The 19656-nt window shown below is 43.1% G+C and overlaps 2 protein-coding genes across 5 annotated transcripts in view; both read left to right on the top strand.

Annotated features, from left to right (window-relative positions):
* The first annotated feature begins 2465 nt into the window (after window positions 1-2465).
* LOC121548909 (feline leukemia virus subgroup C receptor-related protein 1) lies at window positions 2466-16180 on the top strand. 4 transcript variants are annotated; one of them, XR_005996716.1, is made up of 12 exons: window positions 2466-4121; window positions 4301-4445; window positions 4748-4888; window positions 5682-5749; window positions 7643-7746; window positions 10029-10139; window positions 10577-10682; window positions 11046-11157; window positions 12226-12302; window positions 12697-13172; window positions 13814-13881; window positions 14704-14725. XR_005996716.1 is itself a non-coding variant. In XM_041860565.2 (10 exons), the coding sequence occupies exons 1-10, from the start codon at window positions 3459-3461 to the stop codon at window positions 14788-14790; spliced, it is 1575 nt and encodes a 524-aa protein (XP_041716499.1). In that variant the 5' UTR covers window positions 2466-3458; the 3' UTR covers window positions 14791-16180. The 4 variants fall into 4 exon arrangements, 3 of the variants coding, with proteins under 3 accessions (XP_041716499.1, XP_041716498.1, XP_041716500.1); XM_041860565.2 differs by lacking the exons at window positions 12226-12302; window positions 12697-13172 and having other exon boundaries at window positions 11076-11157; window positions 14704-16180; XM_041860564.2 differs by lacking the exons at window positions 12226-12302; window positions 12697-13172 and having other exon boundaries at window positions 14704-16180.
* Window positions 16181-17948: 1768 nt separating this feature from the next.
* The window catches only part of LOC121548908 (tubulinyl-Tyr carboxypeptidase 2-like), a 48853-nt gene continuing 47145 nt past the window's right edge, over window positions 17949-19656 (top strand). The window contains exon 1 of the mRNA XM_041860563.2: window positions 17949-18890. Within this exon, the coding sequence (XP_041716497.2) occupies window positions 18576-18890 (315 nt within the window). The 5' untranslated portion in view covers window positions 17949-18575. The remainder of the gene's footprint in view (window positions 18891-19656) is intronic.

Here is a 19656-nt window from a genome sequence, read left to right as displayed (position 1 = left end):
AAAATAAGTATTTGGTCAATAACAAAAGTTTCTCAATACTTTGTTATATACCCTTTGTTGGCAATGACACAGGTCAAACGTTTTCTGTAAGTCTTCACAAGGTTTTCACACACTGTTGCTGGTATTTTGGCCCATTCCTCCATGCAGATCCCCTCTAGAGCAGTGATGTTTTGGGGCTGTCGCTGGGCAACACGGACTTTCAACTCCCTCCAAAGATTTTCTATGGGGTTGAGATCTGGAGACTGGCTAGGCCACTCCAGGACCTTGAAATGCTTCTTACGAAGCCACTCCTTCGTTGCCCGGGCGGTGTGTTTGGGATCATTGTCATGCTGAAAGACCCAGCCATGTTTCATCTTCAATGCCCTTGCTGATGGAAGGAGGTTTTCACTCAAAATCTCACGATACATGGCCCCATTCATTCTTTCCTTTACACGGATCAGTCGTCCTGGTCCCTTTGCAGAAAAACAGCCCCAAAGCATGATGTTTCCACCCCCCATGCTTCACAGTAGGTATGGTGTTCTTTGGATGCAACTCAGCATTCTTTGTCCTCCAAACACGACGAGTTGAGTTTTTACCAAAAAGTTATATTTTGGTTTCATCTGACCATATGACATTCTCCCAATCCTCTTCTGGATCATCCAAATGCACTCTAGCAAACTTCAGATGGGCCTGGACATGTACTGGCTTAAGCAGGGGGACACGTCTTGTACTGCAGGATTTGAGTCCCTGGCGGCGTAGTGTGCTACTGATGGTAGGCTTTGTTACTTTGGTCCCAGCTCTCTGCAGGTCATTCACTAGGTCCCCCCGTATGGTTCTGGGATTTTTGCTCACCGTTCTTGTGATCATTTTGACCCCACGGGGTGAGATCTTGCATGGAGCCCCAGATCGAGGGAGATTATCAGTGGTCTTGTATGTCTTCCATTTCCTAATAATTGCTCCCACAGTTGATTTCTTCAAACCAAGCTGCTTACCTATTGCAGATTCAGTCTTTCCAGCCTGGTGCAGGTCTACAATTTTGTTTCTGGTGTCCTTTGACAGCTCTTTGGTCTTGGCCATAGTGGAGTTTGGAGTGTGACTGTTTGAGGTTGTGGACAGGTGTCTTTTATACTGATAACAAGTTCAAACAGGTGCCATTAATACAGGTAACGAGTGGAGGACAGAGGAGCCTCTTAAAGAAGAAGTTACAGGTCTGTGAGAGCCAGAAATCTTGCTTGTTTGTAGGTGACCAAATACTTATTTTCCACCATAATTTGCAAATAAATTCATTAAAAATCCTACAATGTAATTTTCTGGATTTTTTTCCTCAATTTGTCTGTCATAGTTGACGTGTACCTATGATGAAAATTACAGGCCTCTCTCATCTTTTTAAGTGGGAGAACTTGCACAATTGGTGGCTGACTAAATACTTTTTTTCCCCACTGTAACTACACCTAACGCGTTATTAGGATTTTTGGCCCATCCTAGAGATCACCTCCATGAGGGTTTCCATTGATTCACGGCGGTTCTAAGTTACATACATATGCCTAGGCCTTATTCCTCTCAATCGATTGTTCTTGAACTCTTATTCAAGCAAAATATCTCTATAGACACTCTATAGACACTCCCCCCTTTTGCGCTGTTTACCAGTGCAAAGAAATTTAGAATGGTTAGGCCAGACCCCTAGTCCACAGCAATAAAAGCAACAGAAGCACACACCGGTCCCCTACGGTACATCTCCCCAGCGCACACACCCAAAAGCAGACGAAGGAAACACACACAAGACCGTGAGAAATCTCACCTTAAGCCGGCGTCTTGAGCGAGAGTCACGTTGTTGCTCATGAATGAAACACTGCAGAGACGCAGACCCGCCTCATCACTCGTCGCCAAATTTGTAGTGTCGAGTCAATGTTGCTAATTATGCTGTTAAACAAAGGAGTCCGCTTATACTGAACTTTGATCATAAGTTTTATTCATATCGCAAGATTTCAGCATAAGTTTACAGATGTCATGATCACCCGGAGAGCAGTGTTTTCCAAATTACACAATGTCCGCTCTAATGTTCTTTGTTCAAACCCAGTACTTATAATATTCCCCAAAATATGGGTGGCTCCCTCTACTGTCCAATCCCCTGTCTACAACACACACTCCCTCTGTTCTATGGGGCGTCACCCTAAAACAACTCCCTCTGAAACTGAATAAACGTCCTCTCAGGTTCCACTTGAAAACATTAGCAAAGTCATAATTCTTAATACACTACAGCTGTAATGTAACAAAATGTGGAAAAAGTAAAGGGGTCTGAATACTTTCCGAATGCACTGTATATTATTTTTTGCATTGTTTGCAAACTAACATGTGACACGAATGAATGCCAAAATAACATGCAAAAAAAATTTTTTTTTAGCTAAACAGGTTGGGCTCAAAACAGCCCCATCTGCCCTGAATGATGGGTCGCCATTGCACTATAGCAAATAGCAGCGAAATGATGAGGTGTCGTAATGAGCGCTTCTTTGTGCCTTCTAGCCCCGCTGCGGCTCCCATGGATCTAGAAACCTCAGAATTTCGCGCAACAATACTAACTGTGACAACGTGGAAGTCAGATCCAATTAAATAATTCCTAATTATATGGTGGAAGTGAGTTACGTGTGCCAGTGGCTCTTGAAAAGTAGCCTATTTAAAAGTGGTAAATCTGAGGATGAGTTGAACACCCACGTTTTCAAATGCATCAGAAGGCCCTGGCCTAATAAAAGTGTAACTTCCCATCTATAAATCTATTGTAGTTATTAAGGCCTACAATTACCTGAGCAAATATATTTTTTTAGGCCTATGCCATTGAGGTGGATGATTTTATTGCACATTGTTTCAAACGTTTGCTTTCTAGTGCGAGTGTCCAATAGGATAGGCAGGCCGACTGGGCTCAACTAAGATTAGGATTAGGGAGAGATAATTGAGGAGACCATGTGTCACTAACGAACGACACACATTTGAACAACCTCAATGCTATTTAGGAAATTATGCAGTTTATTTGAATAACAGAAAATTATTATAACAATATTTTTTCTTCATCTACCATGCATAGAGGCCGGTGCGCACTTGTTTCATTCACATACTGGTTGGGGATTATACCTATAGATAGAGGTAGGGCTACTATAACACCGTCCCTCTGGAGAGCCCTCCAAATCCTGCATTTTGATTGGTCGGAGTCATCATCGGAAGGCCTCCATGTGTGAGTTGTCTGATGTAAATGCGCCCTGCCCCTCTCCCCATGCACTAAAGCGGCACCGGAATAGGCTACCATACGAAAAAAGGCGCTTTATGAGAGCGAATAATACAGATAGCCAACAACATTTTAAAAGGGCTTTTTATAAACGGTATGAATAGTTGTTGTATTATCTACTTAGTGAATGTTGGCTCTGCCCTATTTTGCGTAAACGTACTTCCTGACTACAGGGTATAGCGATAAGCAACGTCGGCCCAGCATCATGGTGGCTGGCGAGTTGGTACAGCAACATCTGCAGCGTGACAACGCACCTGAAATAGACATCAAGACGCGGGTGCATAGCGGAGCAGTCCCAACCGGGGATCAGTACTCCGATCTAACGAATGGAGCGGCACATCTGACAGAACTGGACTCGAAGGCGTTGGAACAGGAGATACATCCAGATGAGAAACAGGCTATGCTTCCTGGAGAGGAAAAATGTCTCGAAACTAAGCTCTATTGGAGAAGATTCGCCGTTTTAGCTGTGTTCAGCCTCTACTCCCTCGTCAACGCATTTCAATGGATCCAGTACAGCATCATCGCCAACATTTTCGCCCACTTCTACAATGTATCCAGCGACAAGATCGATTGGCTGTCAATTGTATACATGGTGGCGTATGTGCCGTTGATCTTCCCCGCAACATGGTTACTGGATAAAAAAGGACTGAAATTGACAGCCCTTATGGGCGCGGGTTTGAACTGCGTCGGTGCGTGGGTGAAGTGCGCCAGCGTCCGGCCCGATCTTTTCGGTGTAACAGTGACTGCACAGATAATATGTTCCATAGCCCAAGTCTTCATCCTCGGGCTACCCTCTATGATTGCATCAGTGTGGTTTGGCCCGAAGGAGGTGTCTACCGCATGTGCCACAGCCGTGCTGGGTAACCAGGTGTGTAGGCCTATTGAGTCATGCTATGGGGGGCTCCTAATGAATCCTTTAGCCTAATCATATTGTAAACGTTACAGGCTAATGCTGTGTACATGTTTTGCTGCTGAATAAAAATATGACATTTCTGTATTTTGATGGAGTATGTGTGACATTGATGTATTTGTCTGATCCCTCTTTAGCTGGGCACTGCTATTGGCTTCCTGCTTCCCCCTGTCCTGGTCCCCAACACTGTGGAAGACATAAAGCTGATGGGACACAACATCAGCATTATGTTTTATGGGACGGCTGTAGTCTCCACTGTTCTGTTCATCTTGACTGTAATTGGTAAGTAAGTTGACACAAGCCTTGTCATACCATCTGAAATGGTACTCTGCAGAAATACACCTGATGGATAGCACATCATAGTCACTGTAGCAACTAACTCCATAGGTCCAGACGACTGCACTTCTATTTTCCACCATACAAACATACCAACCATTCAAACATACCACTGTAAACCAGGATTACATAGGAGTCATTGCAGTCATATGCTACTGAGTGCTTTTGAAGCAAGAAACAGAGAGAAACACTGATGTTGTAAAGCTGTAAATACAGTGTGTTAGTGTTGACTGTCACTTCTCTCCTAGTCATGAAAGACAGACCCCCACTACCTCCCAGCCAAGCTCAGGCTGTCCTACCTGACTGTGCTCCTGAAGACTACTCCTACAGACGGTCCATCATCAACCTGTTCAAGAACAAACCTTTCATCCTACTGCTCATCAGTTATGGTGAGACACCGGACTCATAATATTCCCTTATCTTTCTCCTTATCTTGTAACTACACTATAACTATGTTATTACTACTGTATTACATGCAGTAACCTAAAGCTACTTTAAAGTTATGGTGAGACACCTGACTACTTGCCAGTAGCCTGGACTCAGGTCTGTGCTTTAGCTAACTCATCTGTTGTGTTTGTTGTCATGCCAAAGGTTTATGACATGACAATAGAAGTTAGAGGAGTTGCCCAAAGCATATACAGATCTGGGGCCAGATGCTGTCCTTCAAAGTCTCTTGTTATAGCATTCTGTCCATTCCACTGATTGTTTCCTGGGGATAGTTGTTCATTATGAGATCCATCTGTCTTTAACCCCATACACTCCAAGGTAGCCTGACTGCCCAGTCAGTGCTCAATCCGGTTATGGGCTCCCAAGTGGCGCAGTGGTCTAAACACTGCATCTCAGTGCTTGAGGTGTCACTACAGACCCCCTGGTTCGATTCCAGGCTGTATCACAACCGGCTGTGATTGGGAGTCCCGTAGGGCGGCGCACAATTGGCCCAGCGTTGTCTGGGTTTGGCCGGTGTAGGCCGTCATTGTAAATAAGAATTTGTTCTTAACTGACTTGCCTAGTTAAATAAAAATGTACACTCAGTTTAGTTGATCCTTTCTTGAATTTGAGTTTGTTTTGTTGGTGTTCAGTTCTTTTCATGGTTTTGTGTGTACTATACATATTCTTGAAGTTTATCACTATGTCGGGATAAAACATTAAAATAAATCCATTTTGTTTCCCATTTTCCTTTAGGTATCATGACTGGTTCTTTCTACTCTGTATCAACACTTCTCAATCAGATGATTATGGCTTGTTATGAGGTAAGTGGAGTACAAAATGTGTGTTCCAAATACTGAAAATTAAGATTATTTGATAGGTTGATTTACTACATGCATAGCTAGATCAAACACAAGCTCTTGAACGGGACAAAAGTAAAACACTTTAAGGAAAATGTTTTCTCTGTAAACAGATGGAGTTAAATGGGAGCTCAAACCATGACAGGGCACGAATCCATTGTCTCCAGTTTGTAGTTCATTAACCACTTTTCACGCATGCCTGCTACCCTTGGAGGAGAGAGACAGTCAGGGTTGGCTGAAAGACTGAAAGACAAGCAATGTTCTGTGAACTCTAGTAGCAGCCTTCTTTCACTGTAAAATGTCAAATTATGTAAACATCACTTTCCCACCAGACTTTCCATAAATCCCTGAACTGTACCCCCTAAACCGATAGACCAGGTGACCAGCTTTAAGGTTATACATGCATCCAGATTGGCTGTCGAAACTTTGGTATTAAATTATTGCATCTGAGCTCCTAGAGTATGTCGCTCTCCTTTTCTTTTTAAAGTATACATGCATCCAGGCCATATTTTGTCTGGAGTCCTTTTGAGCTTGAAGTTTTAGCTAAGTGCACTTATGGCCTAAACTCACCAAAGGCGAGCGTGCGAGACGTGTATGTTTTTGAATTACAATGACCCAACTGAAGCCGGGCGGGTGCGTTGTCCGATTTGACGCCTTGCTCAATTAGAAAGTGTCTCTATTTTTCTGTTTTACCGCAGGAGCTGTAATCACAAAAAAACAGTACAAATGTTGTCATTATTAACTTTTTTATCGAGCTCATTTGAATTGGAAGAGGTAGCTAAGGGTTGAGGCTTTACCATACATGCTAAATTAGACCAATTCATCCACTTATGGAAACCAAACATCGCTATCAGCAAAGATGATTGGAGTTATGGACTATCCTGCTAGCATACAGTCACTGTTCTGACTGTCCCGTCCTTTCCATCCGCCTTTCTCTGCTTGTTCCACACACCCGCTTCTGGTGAGTTTTTCGCTTTAGCCATGTTAGTCCAAGAGCCACCCATCAAACATGTAGATAATGTTATGAACAGGAACATTGTCTGATTCAAAACGTGGAAAAACTGTAATCTTTAATCAAAGTTACTATATTTAGCATCGAAATCACAGCGCACCTTGGGTAATTTCCCTAGCAACGTTCCGACGTTGCCATGTTTCACCTGGGTTACTTTTGTTGCACACAGGCACACAGAACATATAACTATTTGTGCATTCAGTGTTCGCCCTTGCATAAGCTCAAGCAACACGTTACCCATCCTTCACTGATCTAGATGAACCCCAAAATTAGGAAATATGTTTTAACCATGTGCATTGGTTTTCTCAGTTAATACAAGTAGTTTTGGCACATGTATTTAGCCTACAAGGCCATTATTGCTTTGTTTTGCCTGCTAGCCAAACTAAGGTACATAAAGCGCTGTTCATTTAGCATGTTTCAACAACTTCTAATATTTTATTATTTTGGTATTCCTCTGGTCCGATACATATTTTTTTTCTGCAAGCATGGACAACGTCGTGTGTAACAATTGTAACCAAGATGTAACATGGCAACCTCATAATGTTGCTAGGGGAAATTACCCAAAATGTGCTATGATTTCGAAATTGTACCTTTGATTCATAATATTCAATTAATGTGCAACTTTTACAAGTTTTGAACCACACAGTGTTCATATTCATAAAATGATCTATGTAATGATGTTGAAACTTTGCAGCTTTGTTTCCTGGGTCACGGAATGGCTTTTCTGAAGCCTTTTTTGTTGTGTAGCCCTTGGACTATGTGCCTTCATGTGAATATGATAGTGTGACACATGTCCCTGGAAAAGCCTGCTTTACTCTACACTAACATTAACCTCTTCACCCCAGAACCAGGAGCTGAATGCAGGCAGGATTGGTCTCACCCTTGTGGTGGCTGGAATGGTGGGCTCCATCATCTGTGGACTGTGGCTGGATCACACCAAAACCTACAAGTAGGTACCGTCCCCAATCACCACTGCCAGTGACATAAATCACTACATTCTTTGGTGATACAGTCATTAAACTATGTTGCCCATGATGCAATTGTGACTTGCAGAAGGCAGTTATGACTATCTAAAGCGTTACGGTTATTTCTGGAAACTTTGTGCACTGCGGAGGCTGTTTTATGGACATACAGTACTCTGTGGTTACTAGAAAGGGAAGTGCTATCACGTTTCAGGAGAAGACCCAGATGCAGACAGTGTCGAAGTAACACAAGTTTATTACAAAAACGGGGCAGGCAGAGGTCAGTAATCCAGATCAGTGTCCAAAAGGTACAGAACGGCAGGCAGTCTCAGGGTCAGGGCAGGAAGAGGAAACAGGAGACAAAGGGCTGTGAGACATGGGTTTGATCCTAAACACATGAAAAGTGGGATTATACGGAGGGTACGGGGCAACAGAAGACGAACAGCAGAGGGGCTAATGATTTTAGAGATGGGGAAAGGGCTGATAAACTGGGGGGAAAGTTTGCGGGACTCCACCCAGGGGGGCAGATCTCGGGTCAACAGCCATACCTTCTGCCCGAGACAATACCGTGGAGCCGGGGTCCGGTGGTGGTCCGCTTGTCGTTGATTCCTGGAGGTCCAGGTTGGAGAACACGTTAGCCCCCTGAAGCAGATCGAAGGCTGAGGAGATGAGTGGTAGCGGTTCTTCACCGTGATGTCGTTGAGGCCCCAGTAGTCGATGCACGGGCGCAGGGTTTTGTCCTTCTTCTCCACAAAGAAGAACCCTGCGCCGGTGGGGGAGGCAGAAGGACAGATGAACCCGGCAGCTACGGAGTCCTCAATGTAGGTCTCCAAAGCCTTGGTCTGCGGACATGACAGCAAGTACAGTCGTCCCCGGGGTGGAGTGGTGCCTGGAAGAAGGTTGATTCCTCAGTCGTAGGGTCGGTACGGCGGAAGCGAAGTGGCCCGGGCCTTACTGAACACCTCCCGGAGGTCCTGGTACTCTGCGGGTATGGCGGAGAGGTCCGAGGCAACTTCCGAGCCCCCAGGAAGACGTCCCAGGGCAGGCTACGCTGACTTCAGGCAATGAGCGTGGCAGAACGGGCTCCAGCCCATGATAGCACCAGTAGACCAGTCAATAAAGGGGTTGTGTCGCTAGAGCCAAGAGAAACCCAATACCACGGGAACCTGAGGAGACTTAATTAGCAGGAATTGGATCGTCTCGCTGTGGTTCCCTGATACTCGTGGTTGATGGGGGTGGTATTGTGGGTGACCCGGCCTATAGAGCGCCCTTCCAGCACACTAACGTCCATGGGAATGGAGAGGGGCTGAGTGGGGATACACAGCTCGGACGCCAGGGTATCGACCATAAAGCAGTCATGGCAAGTTCGTACTATCACGTTTCAGGAGAAGACCCAGATGCAGACAGTGTCAAAGTAACAAAGGTTTATTACAAAAACAGGGGGCAGGCAAACGACAAGTCAAGTGCAGGCAGAGGTCAGTAATCCAGATCAGATTCCAAAAGGTACAGAACGGCTGGCAGTCTAGGGTCAGGGCAGGCAGAGGTCAATAATCCAGGTTGGTGTGACAAGGTACAGAACAGCAGGCAGGCTCAGGGTCAGGACAGGTAGAATGGTCAAAATCGGGAAAACTAGAAAACAGGAACTTGAGAAAGACAGGAGCAAGGGGAAAACCGCTGGTAGACTTGACGAAACAAAACGAACTGGCAACAGACAAACAGAGAACACAGGTATAAATACACTGGGGATAATGGGAAAGATGGGCGACACCTGGAGGGGGGTGGAGACAATCACAAAGACAGGTGAAACAGATCAGGGTGTGTCAAGTGCTGTAAAGACAAACTCAGAAGTTTATGAGTTTTAACTCATCCTTTAGATAAGCAGCCTCCTGTACATTCCAAGAATTAGGTCCTGCCAGTTCAGATCCAATTAACGCAGGTTTGTAGTAACATGCTCTTAATGTAAGTCAGTTTGACTAATCAAAATTAAGGAGATTTCTCACATGGCTAAGCATTCTCATTTGCTCTGAAAGTCACCCTCTGCTTAACTTATTATCCTCTGGAGAAGCTATAAAGTAATTAAAAATAAAGTCAACTTATATAGGCTATGTACAGTAAGTCCCTGAAACATAGAGAATGATGAAGGTGGGAGTGACATTGTACATTTTTCCTGCCCATGATACCTGCCTATTTCCTCTTTAATTGTGAGCCTCTCTGTATAGAACATCCAGTTTTATTTCCACCAATGTTCTGTCCTGTGCTTGTTCCTCAGAATGACCACTCTGACAGTGTACATCCTGTCCTTCATTGGTATGGTGCTGTTCAGCTTCACTCTGAACCTCAACAGTATCTACCTGGTGTTCTTCACTGCTGGGGTGCTGGGGTAAGGCTGGAGATAACCCTTCTTTGTATTTTTTGTATTTCTTCACCTTTATTTATACAGGTAAGTCAATTAAGAGCAAATTCTTATTTACAATGACGACCTGATTTGCTATAAAATTATAAATAAGTTATTGAAATGATAATTAAGAAGTAATATAGTTATAATTGCCAATGTTGCACATTGTGTCTACATGAACAGGTAGTGAACAGTATGGTGTTAAAAGACAGGCACCTTCTTTTCTTGTTGTTGCTTATTTTGACATCAGTTCTTCATGCTCTTGTATGTTTTGAAGGTATACAGTCACACACACAATGCCACTTTATAATTTATGTAGTGGTCAGAGTCTATGTTCAACCAAAACAAGGGCATCAAGATAAAGCAGTCTGTTTTCTCTGAGGGCAGCCATGGTTCACTGATATGATTTTGTTATTCTGTAGGTTCTTCATGACTGGTTACCTGCCGCTTGGCTTTGAATTTGGGGTTGAAATAACATATCCTGAATCGGAAGGGACATCCTCTGGTCTCCTTAATGCTTTTGCACAGGTAAGCCCCAGACACATGCTAACAATCACAAGTATTTTTCATCGTTTGTGAAACCATGTGTGACTGCCTCCAGAGATATTTTCAGGCAAATACTTTTGTGTATTCTCATACAACATAAAATGTGTCCTCCCCTTACCAGGATATTGTGTAACCTTAGCCTAACCACACACATTTTCAAAAAAGTATATATCCGCACAGTATATACTTTCTAATCTAATTCTTCATAGTATGTACAAACAGGTTAAGCTTCTTTGCCAAGTGGGAAGGCGATCTGTTTTTTCAGTCAGTATAATGCTTGTATACCCTTGAAACAATACAGGTGCATAATGTTTTTCTCACTCCCATATCTCCTTCTTCCCTGAGATCTTTGGGATTATTTTCACTTTGATCCAGGGGAGACTGACAACAGAATACAACCCCCTGGCTGGGAACCTGTTCCTCTGTGTCTGGATCTTCCTGGGCATCTTTCTCACAGGTCGGTTGGCTCTCTGCTCTGATCTGTTCTGCGTTGATCTGTTCTGCTCTGTTCTGTGGAGTGTGGTTGTCTTCCATATGATTCACCTTCTGCTATAAAAACTGATACAGACTGAGAATACAATATAATACAATAAAATTAGGGCTGTCAAAGTTAACGTGTTAATAACGCATTAATGCTTACATTTTGAATGTCGTAGATTCTTTTCACGCCATTAACGCATTCTCTTAGTTTGACCCTCTGAACCATCCATAGTTCAAATTCAAGCCCTGGCAGCCAATGCGCTTGTTTGACAATCACTTTACAAGCTAGCTACTTGTATGACTGAATGATGGAGAATGCTAGGAAGGGGCTTTTAAATGGCAAATTCGATTTAAAATCACTCCCAGAAGGCTCTCTGGATAAAACTAAAGTAATTTGCATCTACTGCAAGGCTGAATTTGTTTATCACCGTAGTACATAAAGTCTTCATTATCATTTACAAGCGAAACATACTGTTGACACCGGCAATACAAGTAACGTTACTAGTAGCAATGGAGGACATCTTTGACAGGCTAAGCTAGAAGAGTGTGCGCGCGGGAGGCTGGGAGGCCTGCGCACCACATCGATGAACTGGAAACTGCATTAACACGCTCTGGCCGTGATGAAGGCAGAAGAGAGGCACTATGCTGAAACGTACGCCGGGCATTTCATGGATCTAGCAAAGCAGTGGAACATTGAAAACAAAGTTACCACAGTTTGCACAGACAGTGCACGGAACATGATTGCAGCTGCAAGACATCTGCCTTTTGAACACCTGCCCTGCACCGTGCACAGTCTCCAAAGGTCCATCACAGTGTCCCTACAGAACAGCGGGTTCGACAATGCCCTAGCCAAATGCCATTTTTTGGGGGGCCATTTCAAACATAGCCCACCAAACGCTGCAGAGCTAGGACAACAGCAAGTTGCAAATGGGCTAAAGAAGGAGTCACTCCCACAAGATGTCACAACAAGATAGAATTCCACTCTGGAAATGGTAAGCGTGTCCACAGAAACAAACAACCACTGAGAGATGCTCTGGCCCAACAGAAAACTAACATCACCATGCCAACCACAGCTGAACTGGAGAAACTGCAGAAGCTGAAGGCACTACTGGAGCCCTGCAGGTAATATTCTCTATCTCACTATTAATGTTATAATAAGAGTGTGTGTGTGTGTGTGTGTGTGTGTGTGTGTGTGTGTGTGTGTGTGTGTGTGTGTGTGTGTGTGTGTGTGTGTGTGTGTGTGTGTGTGTGTGTGTGTGTGTGTGTGTGTGTGTGTGTGTGTGTGTGTGTGTGTGTGTGTGTGTGTGTGTGTGTGTGTGTGTGTGTGAGAGAGAGAGAGAGAGAGAGAGAGAGAGAGAGAGAGAGAGAGAAAGAGAGAAAGAGAGAAAGAGAGAGAGAGAGAGAGAGAGAGAGAGAGAGAGAGAGAGAGAGAGAGAGAGAGAGAGAGAGAGAGTGTCTGTGTATAACACGTCTCTCACAATTGACTGAAGTGATTTTAAATTATCTTTCACTGCAGGTACTTGACTGAACTTCTGGGAGGAGAGAAGTACATTTCCGGCTCAGTGGTGTTGCCTGATTTGTGTCATCTCCTTTGGGTGATGGAGAGCTCCGATGATGACCCTGCCTACATGATAAGAAAAACACCAACCTCACATGGCTGAAGATTGCCACATCACTCAACCCAAGGTTTATGGACCTGAAGTACCTTCCCAGACCTGAGAGGGGTAAGGTGTGGTCTTTGGTCAGCAACTTGCTGAAGGAAGAGAGGCCTGCACAGCAACTTGATAAAGCAACAGAGTCAGAGCCACCAAAGAAGAAAGCTTCTCTTTTGTTAAGTTCTTCTGAGTCTGACTCTGATGAAGAGGAGGAGTCCATTGAGAAATGTGTGGAGCGTTACAAAGCAGAGCCCAGCATCAACATGGAGGACTGTCCACTACAGTGGTGGTCACAGCATGCAGGGGCACATACCAGGCTGGCCTGCATTGCACAAAGGTACCTGGCAACGCCTGCCACATCAGGACCTTGTGAGAGGTTGCTTTCACTCTCTGGGCATATCGTACAAAAGAAGAGAGCAACTTTATCATCTGAAAATGTTAACAGGCTTGTTTGCATTTGCAACTGGCTCAGTGAAAATAAATAGGAGGAAGACTGAAGTGTATGGTCACAGATTTATGTTCTGTGGAATTCATGACATTGTTGGAGAGGTTTATACTCTTTGTTCTTTGTATCCATAGAGCCAGTACTTTTTTTCTTATAGCCAACCCTCCAATCAGTAATTGGGAGAACAATCATTTGGAATGGCTGAAGCTTTAACTGTGTGTGTGTGTGTGTGTGTGTGTGTGTGTGTGTGTGTGTGTGTGTGTGTGTGTGTGTGTGTGTGTGTGTGTGTGTGGCCTATAACTCAATACACTGCTTTAAAAAAAAAAATTACTTAGCACCAAATTTGAGCAAATAAAACATTTGCGATTAATCGCGATTAACTACAGAATTTAATGTGATTAATCGCTATTAATTATTTGAATCGTTTGACAGACCTAAATAAAATACATAACAATACTATGAAGGCTACACCACAAATGTATGTTTATATATTGTTTGAGGCTCTCTTAATTACTTCCCCTTGTTTGTTTCAGCCTTAATAAAATCAGAACTGAAAAGAAACAACGTCAACATGGGCATTGACAGCAAAACTCTTCAAGCAGTAAGTCACGTTCTCTCCATTTCCCTCAAGAGAGATTTTCTCTCTTCTTTTTCTTTTTGCTGAAAGGTCACCCTCCTCTCAATCACTTGTGACCTTTTCCTTGAATGATGTATCACACGCAGAGGTCAGGTCACTCGTCTGCTTGTTCTTTCACCTTGACAGCCATTTTGAAGCTGTCTCATATCTCATGAGATTGCCCACATCAAAAGACAGAACAGTCTTTCTGCCGGGCTCATCTAATGTGAATCTGTATACATTTAAGTCATTTAGCAGACGCTCTTATCCAGAGCAACTTACAGTTAGTGAGTGCATACATTATTTTTCATACTGGCCCCCCGTGGGAATCGAACCCACAACCTTGGCGTTGCAAACGCCATGCTCTACCAACTGAGCTACATCCCTGCTGGCCATTCCCTCCCCTACCCTGGACCAATTGTGCGCCGCCCCATGGGTCTCCCAGTCGCGGCCGGCTACGACAGAGCCTGGATTTGAACCAGGATCTCTAGTGGCACAGCTAGCACTGCGATGCAGTGCCTTAGACCACTGCGCCACTCGGGAGACATATCATGTATCATGCAGAGAGCAGCGTGATAGGGAAAGAAAATAAAACCTTTTAATGAATGTATTTTCAATGCATTATTTGAAATAGTCTTCAGGCAGTTGAGGCGCCCTATGACGTTAGTATTTGGCACTGTGATTATGTACCCCACTGTGTTGGTTTAATGCCACTGTTACTAGCCACTTGAGTGATGAGAATAATCTTTTCATGAAAGGACAATGCAATACTTTAATTAAAGATATCTTCCTCTCCTCTTGTCTTAGGTCCCTACTAAGTGCCTATCAGACAAGCCAACCAATGGCGTCAAGATGGAAACTTCAGTCAGCTTTTCCCATGAGACCTCACTGTAACCCAAATAGGTCGCTCATCACTCTACTGAACATTTCAGAGGCCTACAACGCATTCAACAAAGTTTCCTGAGGTTACTTGAAATCTCCCTTTTCTCTGGATTGTATCTTGTAATGTGTTATTATGATAATGTTTTTACTGTAGTGGTTTTAGCTGAGCGATGATTTGTTTACAGACAGGTAAACTATAAGCACTCAAATACACCTTTCAGACTTCCCATTGTCCCCTGCTTCTTGTGCTTGATGATCCACTACTGTCTCTACAATCACCATCATCTCTGGTTCATAAAGTGGTGCTTATTTAAACATATTTATGGCATTATACAGAACCACACAGGAGCATAGAATGTAGGATCTCTGACCTGCCTTGGCCTGTGAAGAAAAACATTGTTACTTCTTGTCTTGAGATTTCAGCCATTTATACAAATATGGACCAAATATGACACACAAGGTTCACAGGGCATATGGCAAATGTGCATCATGCACAATATACTTTTCAGTATATTACTTACATGCATGCTTTTGAAAATGTTAAAACATTGATAAGTTTGTTGAATACATGGCACAGATAATTGTTCTGCCGAGATAGGTAGCTAATGGTATAGCAACGCCATCTAGAGGGATATTGTGGAAATACTAAGAATGCTGTGTGGATGATGAAGCACAAACAGGAGTCATAATGACTGCAGCATCACAATTCAAACATCTCCAAATCTTCACCAGGGCTTATATAGCTCACCCTGTGTCTTTAAGGACTATGCACAGTAGCCATCTCCCAGCACATTTCTGAACCACTATATTGGCTCTTGTATTTCCCTCGTTTTAACAGGAATAATTCCTCTCATCCAAGCATTAATCAGAAGATCCAATCCATAGGCGTTTATATGTTATCATGCTTCCTGCAGGATATGTCACAATTAGTGCTTATAATTATTAATATTTGAATGTCAGAGCGAATGTTATTATTTAGCTTCTTATGACTGTAGAAAAAATATTTATTTGGTTGACAGATGAGATGTTTCCCTCTCTTTTCTAGCATTTTACTTAGTTCTGAATAATGAAGAAGTAACATTTCTATATGGACAGTCATAACATTTCATTGCTTTTTTCTAATTTTGATAATTAACTTATTACATTTTATATAGCAATGTAGTTATGTCGCAATTATTTATGTATCTTACTTAAAATGTATTCCATTTACCAAGCACTTGATATTTCAAAGACCACTGAAATGAATCATGTTATTAAATGTAATCATTGCATAGACACTCATTTTTATTTGTCCCCAATTAAGAATGAGTACATCCAAACTGAACTAATTATATACAGTATGTACACTACATGGCCAAAGGTATGTAGACACCTGCTCGTCGAACATCTCATTACAAAATCATGAGCATTAATATGGAGTTGGTCCCCCCTTTGCTGCTTGCTATAACAGCCTCCACTTTTCTGGGAAGGCTTTTCACTAGATGTTGGAACATTGCTGCGGGGACTTGCATCCATTCAGCCACGGTAGCATTAGTGAGGTTGGGCACTGATGATGGGCGATTATGCCTGGCTCGCAGTCGGCATTCCAATTCATCCCAAATGTGGGGTTGAGGTCAGGGCTCTGTGCAGGCCAGTAAAGTTCTTCCACACCGATATTGGCAAACCATTTCTGTATGGACCTCGCTTTGTGCACGGGGCATTGTCATGCTGAAACAGGAAAGGACCTTCCCCAAACTTGCCACAAAGTTGGAAGCACAGAATCGTCTAGAATGTGGTGTCCACATACTTTTGGTCATGTAGTGAATGTGCAATACACCGAAAGGTTGGTGGTTCAAATACCCGAGCCGACAAGGTAGAAAATCTGTCAATGTGCCCTTGAGCAATGCACTTAACCTAATTAGCCCTTTGCTCCAGGGGTGCCGTACTACTATGGCTGACCTTGTAAAACCACACATTTTGCTGCACCTATCTGGTGTATGTGACAATTACCATCTATTATTGTATGGCTTTGACACACCACTGTCTAAAGTCTCTGTGACAGCCTGATTATAATTTAGCAAAGTAATCCACAGTATAGTCAGTGCCAAAACTGTTACACTGCAGCTGCTGTAGAATGTGTCTGTTGCACAATCCCTTCAAGGTGCCCCAGAGTGTACTGTAAAACTAAGGTGTCTGTATTGCTTATGTTTTTTGTCCTTTGGGTTTTGTGTTTGGAAAAGGGCCACATGGATACTTGCGTATCAGCAGATAATGTCAATTTAGTGGCTATCAAAACATAAAACACTGAGTGAAGACAATACAATAAAATGATTTTCAGCTCAGTATGGTCAGTTGCTGTTATTTAGCATCTTTTTTATTACTTGGAGTCAATGAGGTGGTTACAGAAGAGTTGTAGTAATGACCTAGACATTGTAACAATGGTTTCCTCATGTGGTGACCAATGTGCAGCTACATTTAATAAGCATACTGAATTCTAATAACTTGATAGTCCCAAAAATTATGGTTTTTGTGACAGTATCCTAAGTGATTGAAATGCTAGCACTAGGTTTTCCCAATACTGGAAAACGTGTAGAGAAAGTTAGAAAACCCAATTAGAATTAGTTAGAATGAGCGTTTGGCTGACATTGTCCAGAATATGGCATATTTGACCAACTAACATGTTACTGGAGTGCATATTCTCATATTTCTAAACAAGTAGACCTAACCTTGATATCCTGCTAGGGTAGGCTATTTTGATACATAAATAAAGTGTCCTCCTATCATTTAACAATATTTATTGGTTCTGTGCATTAACAAACAAGCATTTGATCATCTTGGACAATATGTAAATATGTCCATAAGTTTACTGCAGAAAGAAGACAATAACATTTTCTAAATAGCCACTGACCATTTCACGTCCTACACCGCTGGTTACATTGAATCGGGGTAAAGTTGTTACATTGTAACACCCTTTATGACAGTATGACTTTAAACGTGTTGACCATAACAATTCCCAGTGGTGAGAAAAAAAATCCCATTTGTTGCAAATGTCACTTGTTGACGCCCTCATCCGCAATCGCCACCAATCACAGCAAGGGACTAGTTCCTTATTTGGTATGAAGGCTACTTCAATCCGTCTCTCTTTGTTGCTACAGCCAATGAAATAATTTAGAACGCGATTGGCTGCCGGGGTTACGATAGACAGAACAACATAGTGACATCATTTATGCAAAAGATTAACAATGTGATGGATGACTAAATTACCAAAGAGGAGTTTTCATCATGAGGACAAAGCTTTCGAATAGCCTGTTCGATATTGGGGAAATATGTAGACTACGAACGGATCGGAATGCATTGCAGAGGTGATGTCGAGTTGTGGGAGTCATACGCCCCCGCAGTGTTCTGAGCAAAATATGAAGTTAAAGCCGAGCGAGCCAAACCGTGAATATTCCAATGCTGGCAACCAGCAAACTACATTATTATGAATGGTCCACATACTATGCGGTATTTTAGTCGGCTATGCTTTGCGGTTTGATGTTTTGCTAGCATCTTTCAGCCTTTTTAATGGCTAAAGATTATGCTTAGCTGAATATGAAATGCATATTTTATTCTGGTGCATTTCTACCTAAAAAGCTTGGCATATGCGATTTTTTTCCCCTTAATTTCGTTTATTTGAGTGATCGCAGTATCCCTTATCTGGACTTACGGGAGTGGATATTGGTACAGCAACATGTTATAGCACGCCTGGGTTATTGACAAATGCAAGTGGAATCATCACGGGCTGCCATCTGCCAGGACCCCCACTTTTGAATTGAACAATGACTGGACCCAACGCCACTAGCACTTCATCTGCAGCTAAGATGGGGCGGCACCGATCCAAAAGTACCAGTGGCAGTACGTACTGCCACTCGAGCCCGGGTGCTGAATCTGCCACCCTTAGCACACCCAACAACGCTGGACGTTCATCGGGAGAAGAAGATGAGAAAGATGGGGGTGTGCTCTTTTACGTGAACAGAACTGGTTTTCCCATTGAGGGTGTCACTTGGGAGAGGATGTGGACTCATGTAGCCAAAGTACACCCTGATGGACAAGACATGGTCAGCAAGATAAGGAATGCTGCATACCTTCACAAAGTAAGTATAGCCTCAAAGCCAGACAGATAAGCAGTGATATTGTCATAAAAATCCTGTGCAATTACCATGTAATAACCAACACTGACATGCTTCAAATTGCAATTCAACATATATAATTTGCAATTCCATCCATGCAAAGAATCCATCAACAACTGTTCACAGGACCATAACAGGATGAGTTGAACATTTCCTCCTGAAAGTCTTTCCTGATTATGCTGTGGAGGAATGAAGCATTAAGGCATGCAGACTATTTCAGCCTGCCCCTGGCCTCCAACAGGACACTACATTGTCTGAGTAATTTCATCAGAGGCCAGACATAACTGGGACTGAGTGTCACCAAGCAGGGATCAGTGTTGAGAGCCTTTTTCTCTGTCACCGGTGGGAGTGGGGCTGTGCTGAGAAAGGAGACTATGGAGCATTACAATCAGTGTATGTGATGGCAAATCCCAAGCTCATAGCACACTGTCAGCTATATAAAGCAGAGCATATGACAACAATGCACACAGGAATCTTTGTATTTGCCACGGTCTGTGTCCATTCTTGGTGCTGCCTCTGTACTAGTTGTTGTAGCTATGACCAGGGGCTGCTTTGGTGCTGCATCATCAAGGGACAGTGTGAAACTTGCTTTTATGTTTAGTGTCTTATGAACTACCGTTTGGCAGTCCACAATAGCAGTAACCTGTAGGCCTGGTCAGTCCTGTGGGATTTCACTCATGCTATTATATACCATTGTCCATCATCTAACCCTCTCCACTCAAGAATAAAC

This window comes from Coregonus clupeaformis, chromosome 33, assembly GCF_020615455.1.
Source record: "Coregonus clupeaformis isolate EN_2021a chromosome 33, ASM2061545v1, whole genome shotgun sequence".
NCBI lineage: Eukaryota > Metazoa > Chordata > Actinopteri > Salmoniformes > Salmonidae > Coregonus > Coregonus clupeaformis.
The sequence above is the reverse complement of the archived record's forward strand: the minus strand, read 5'-3'. Positions and strand labels throughout refer to the sequence as shown.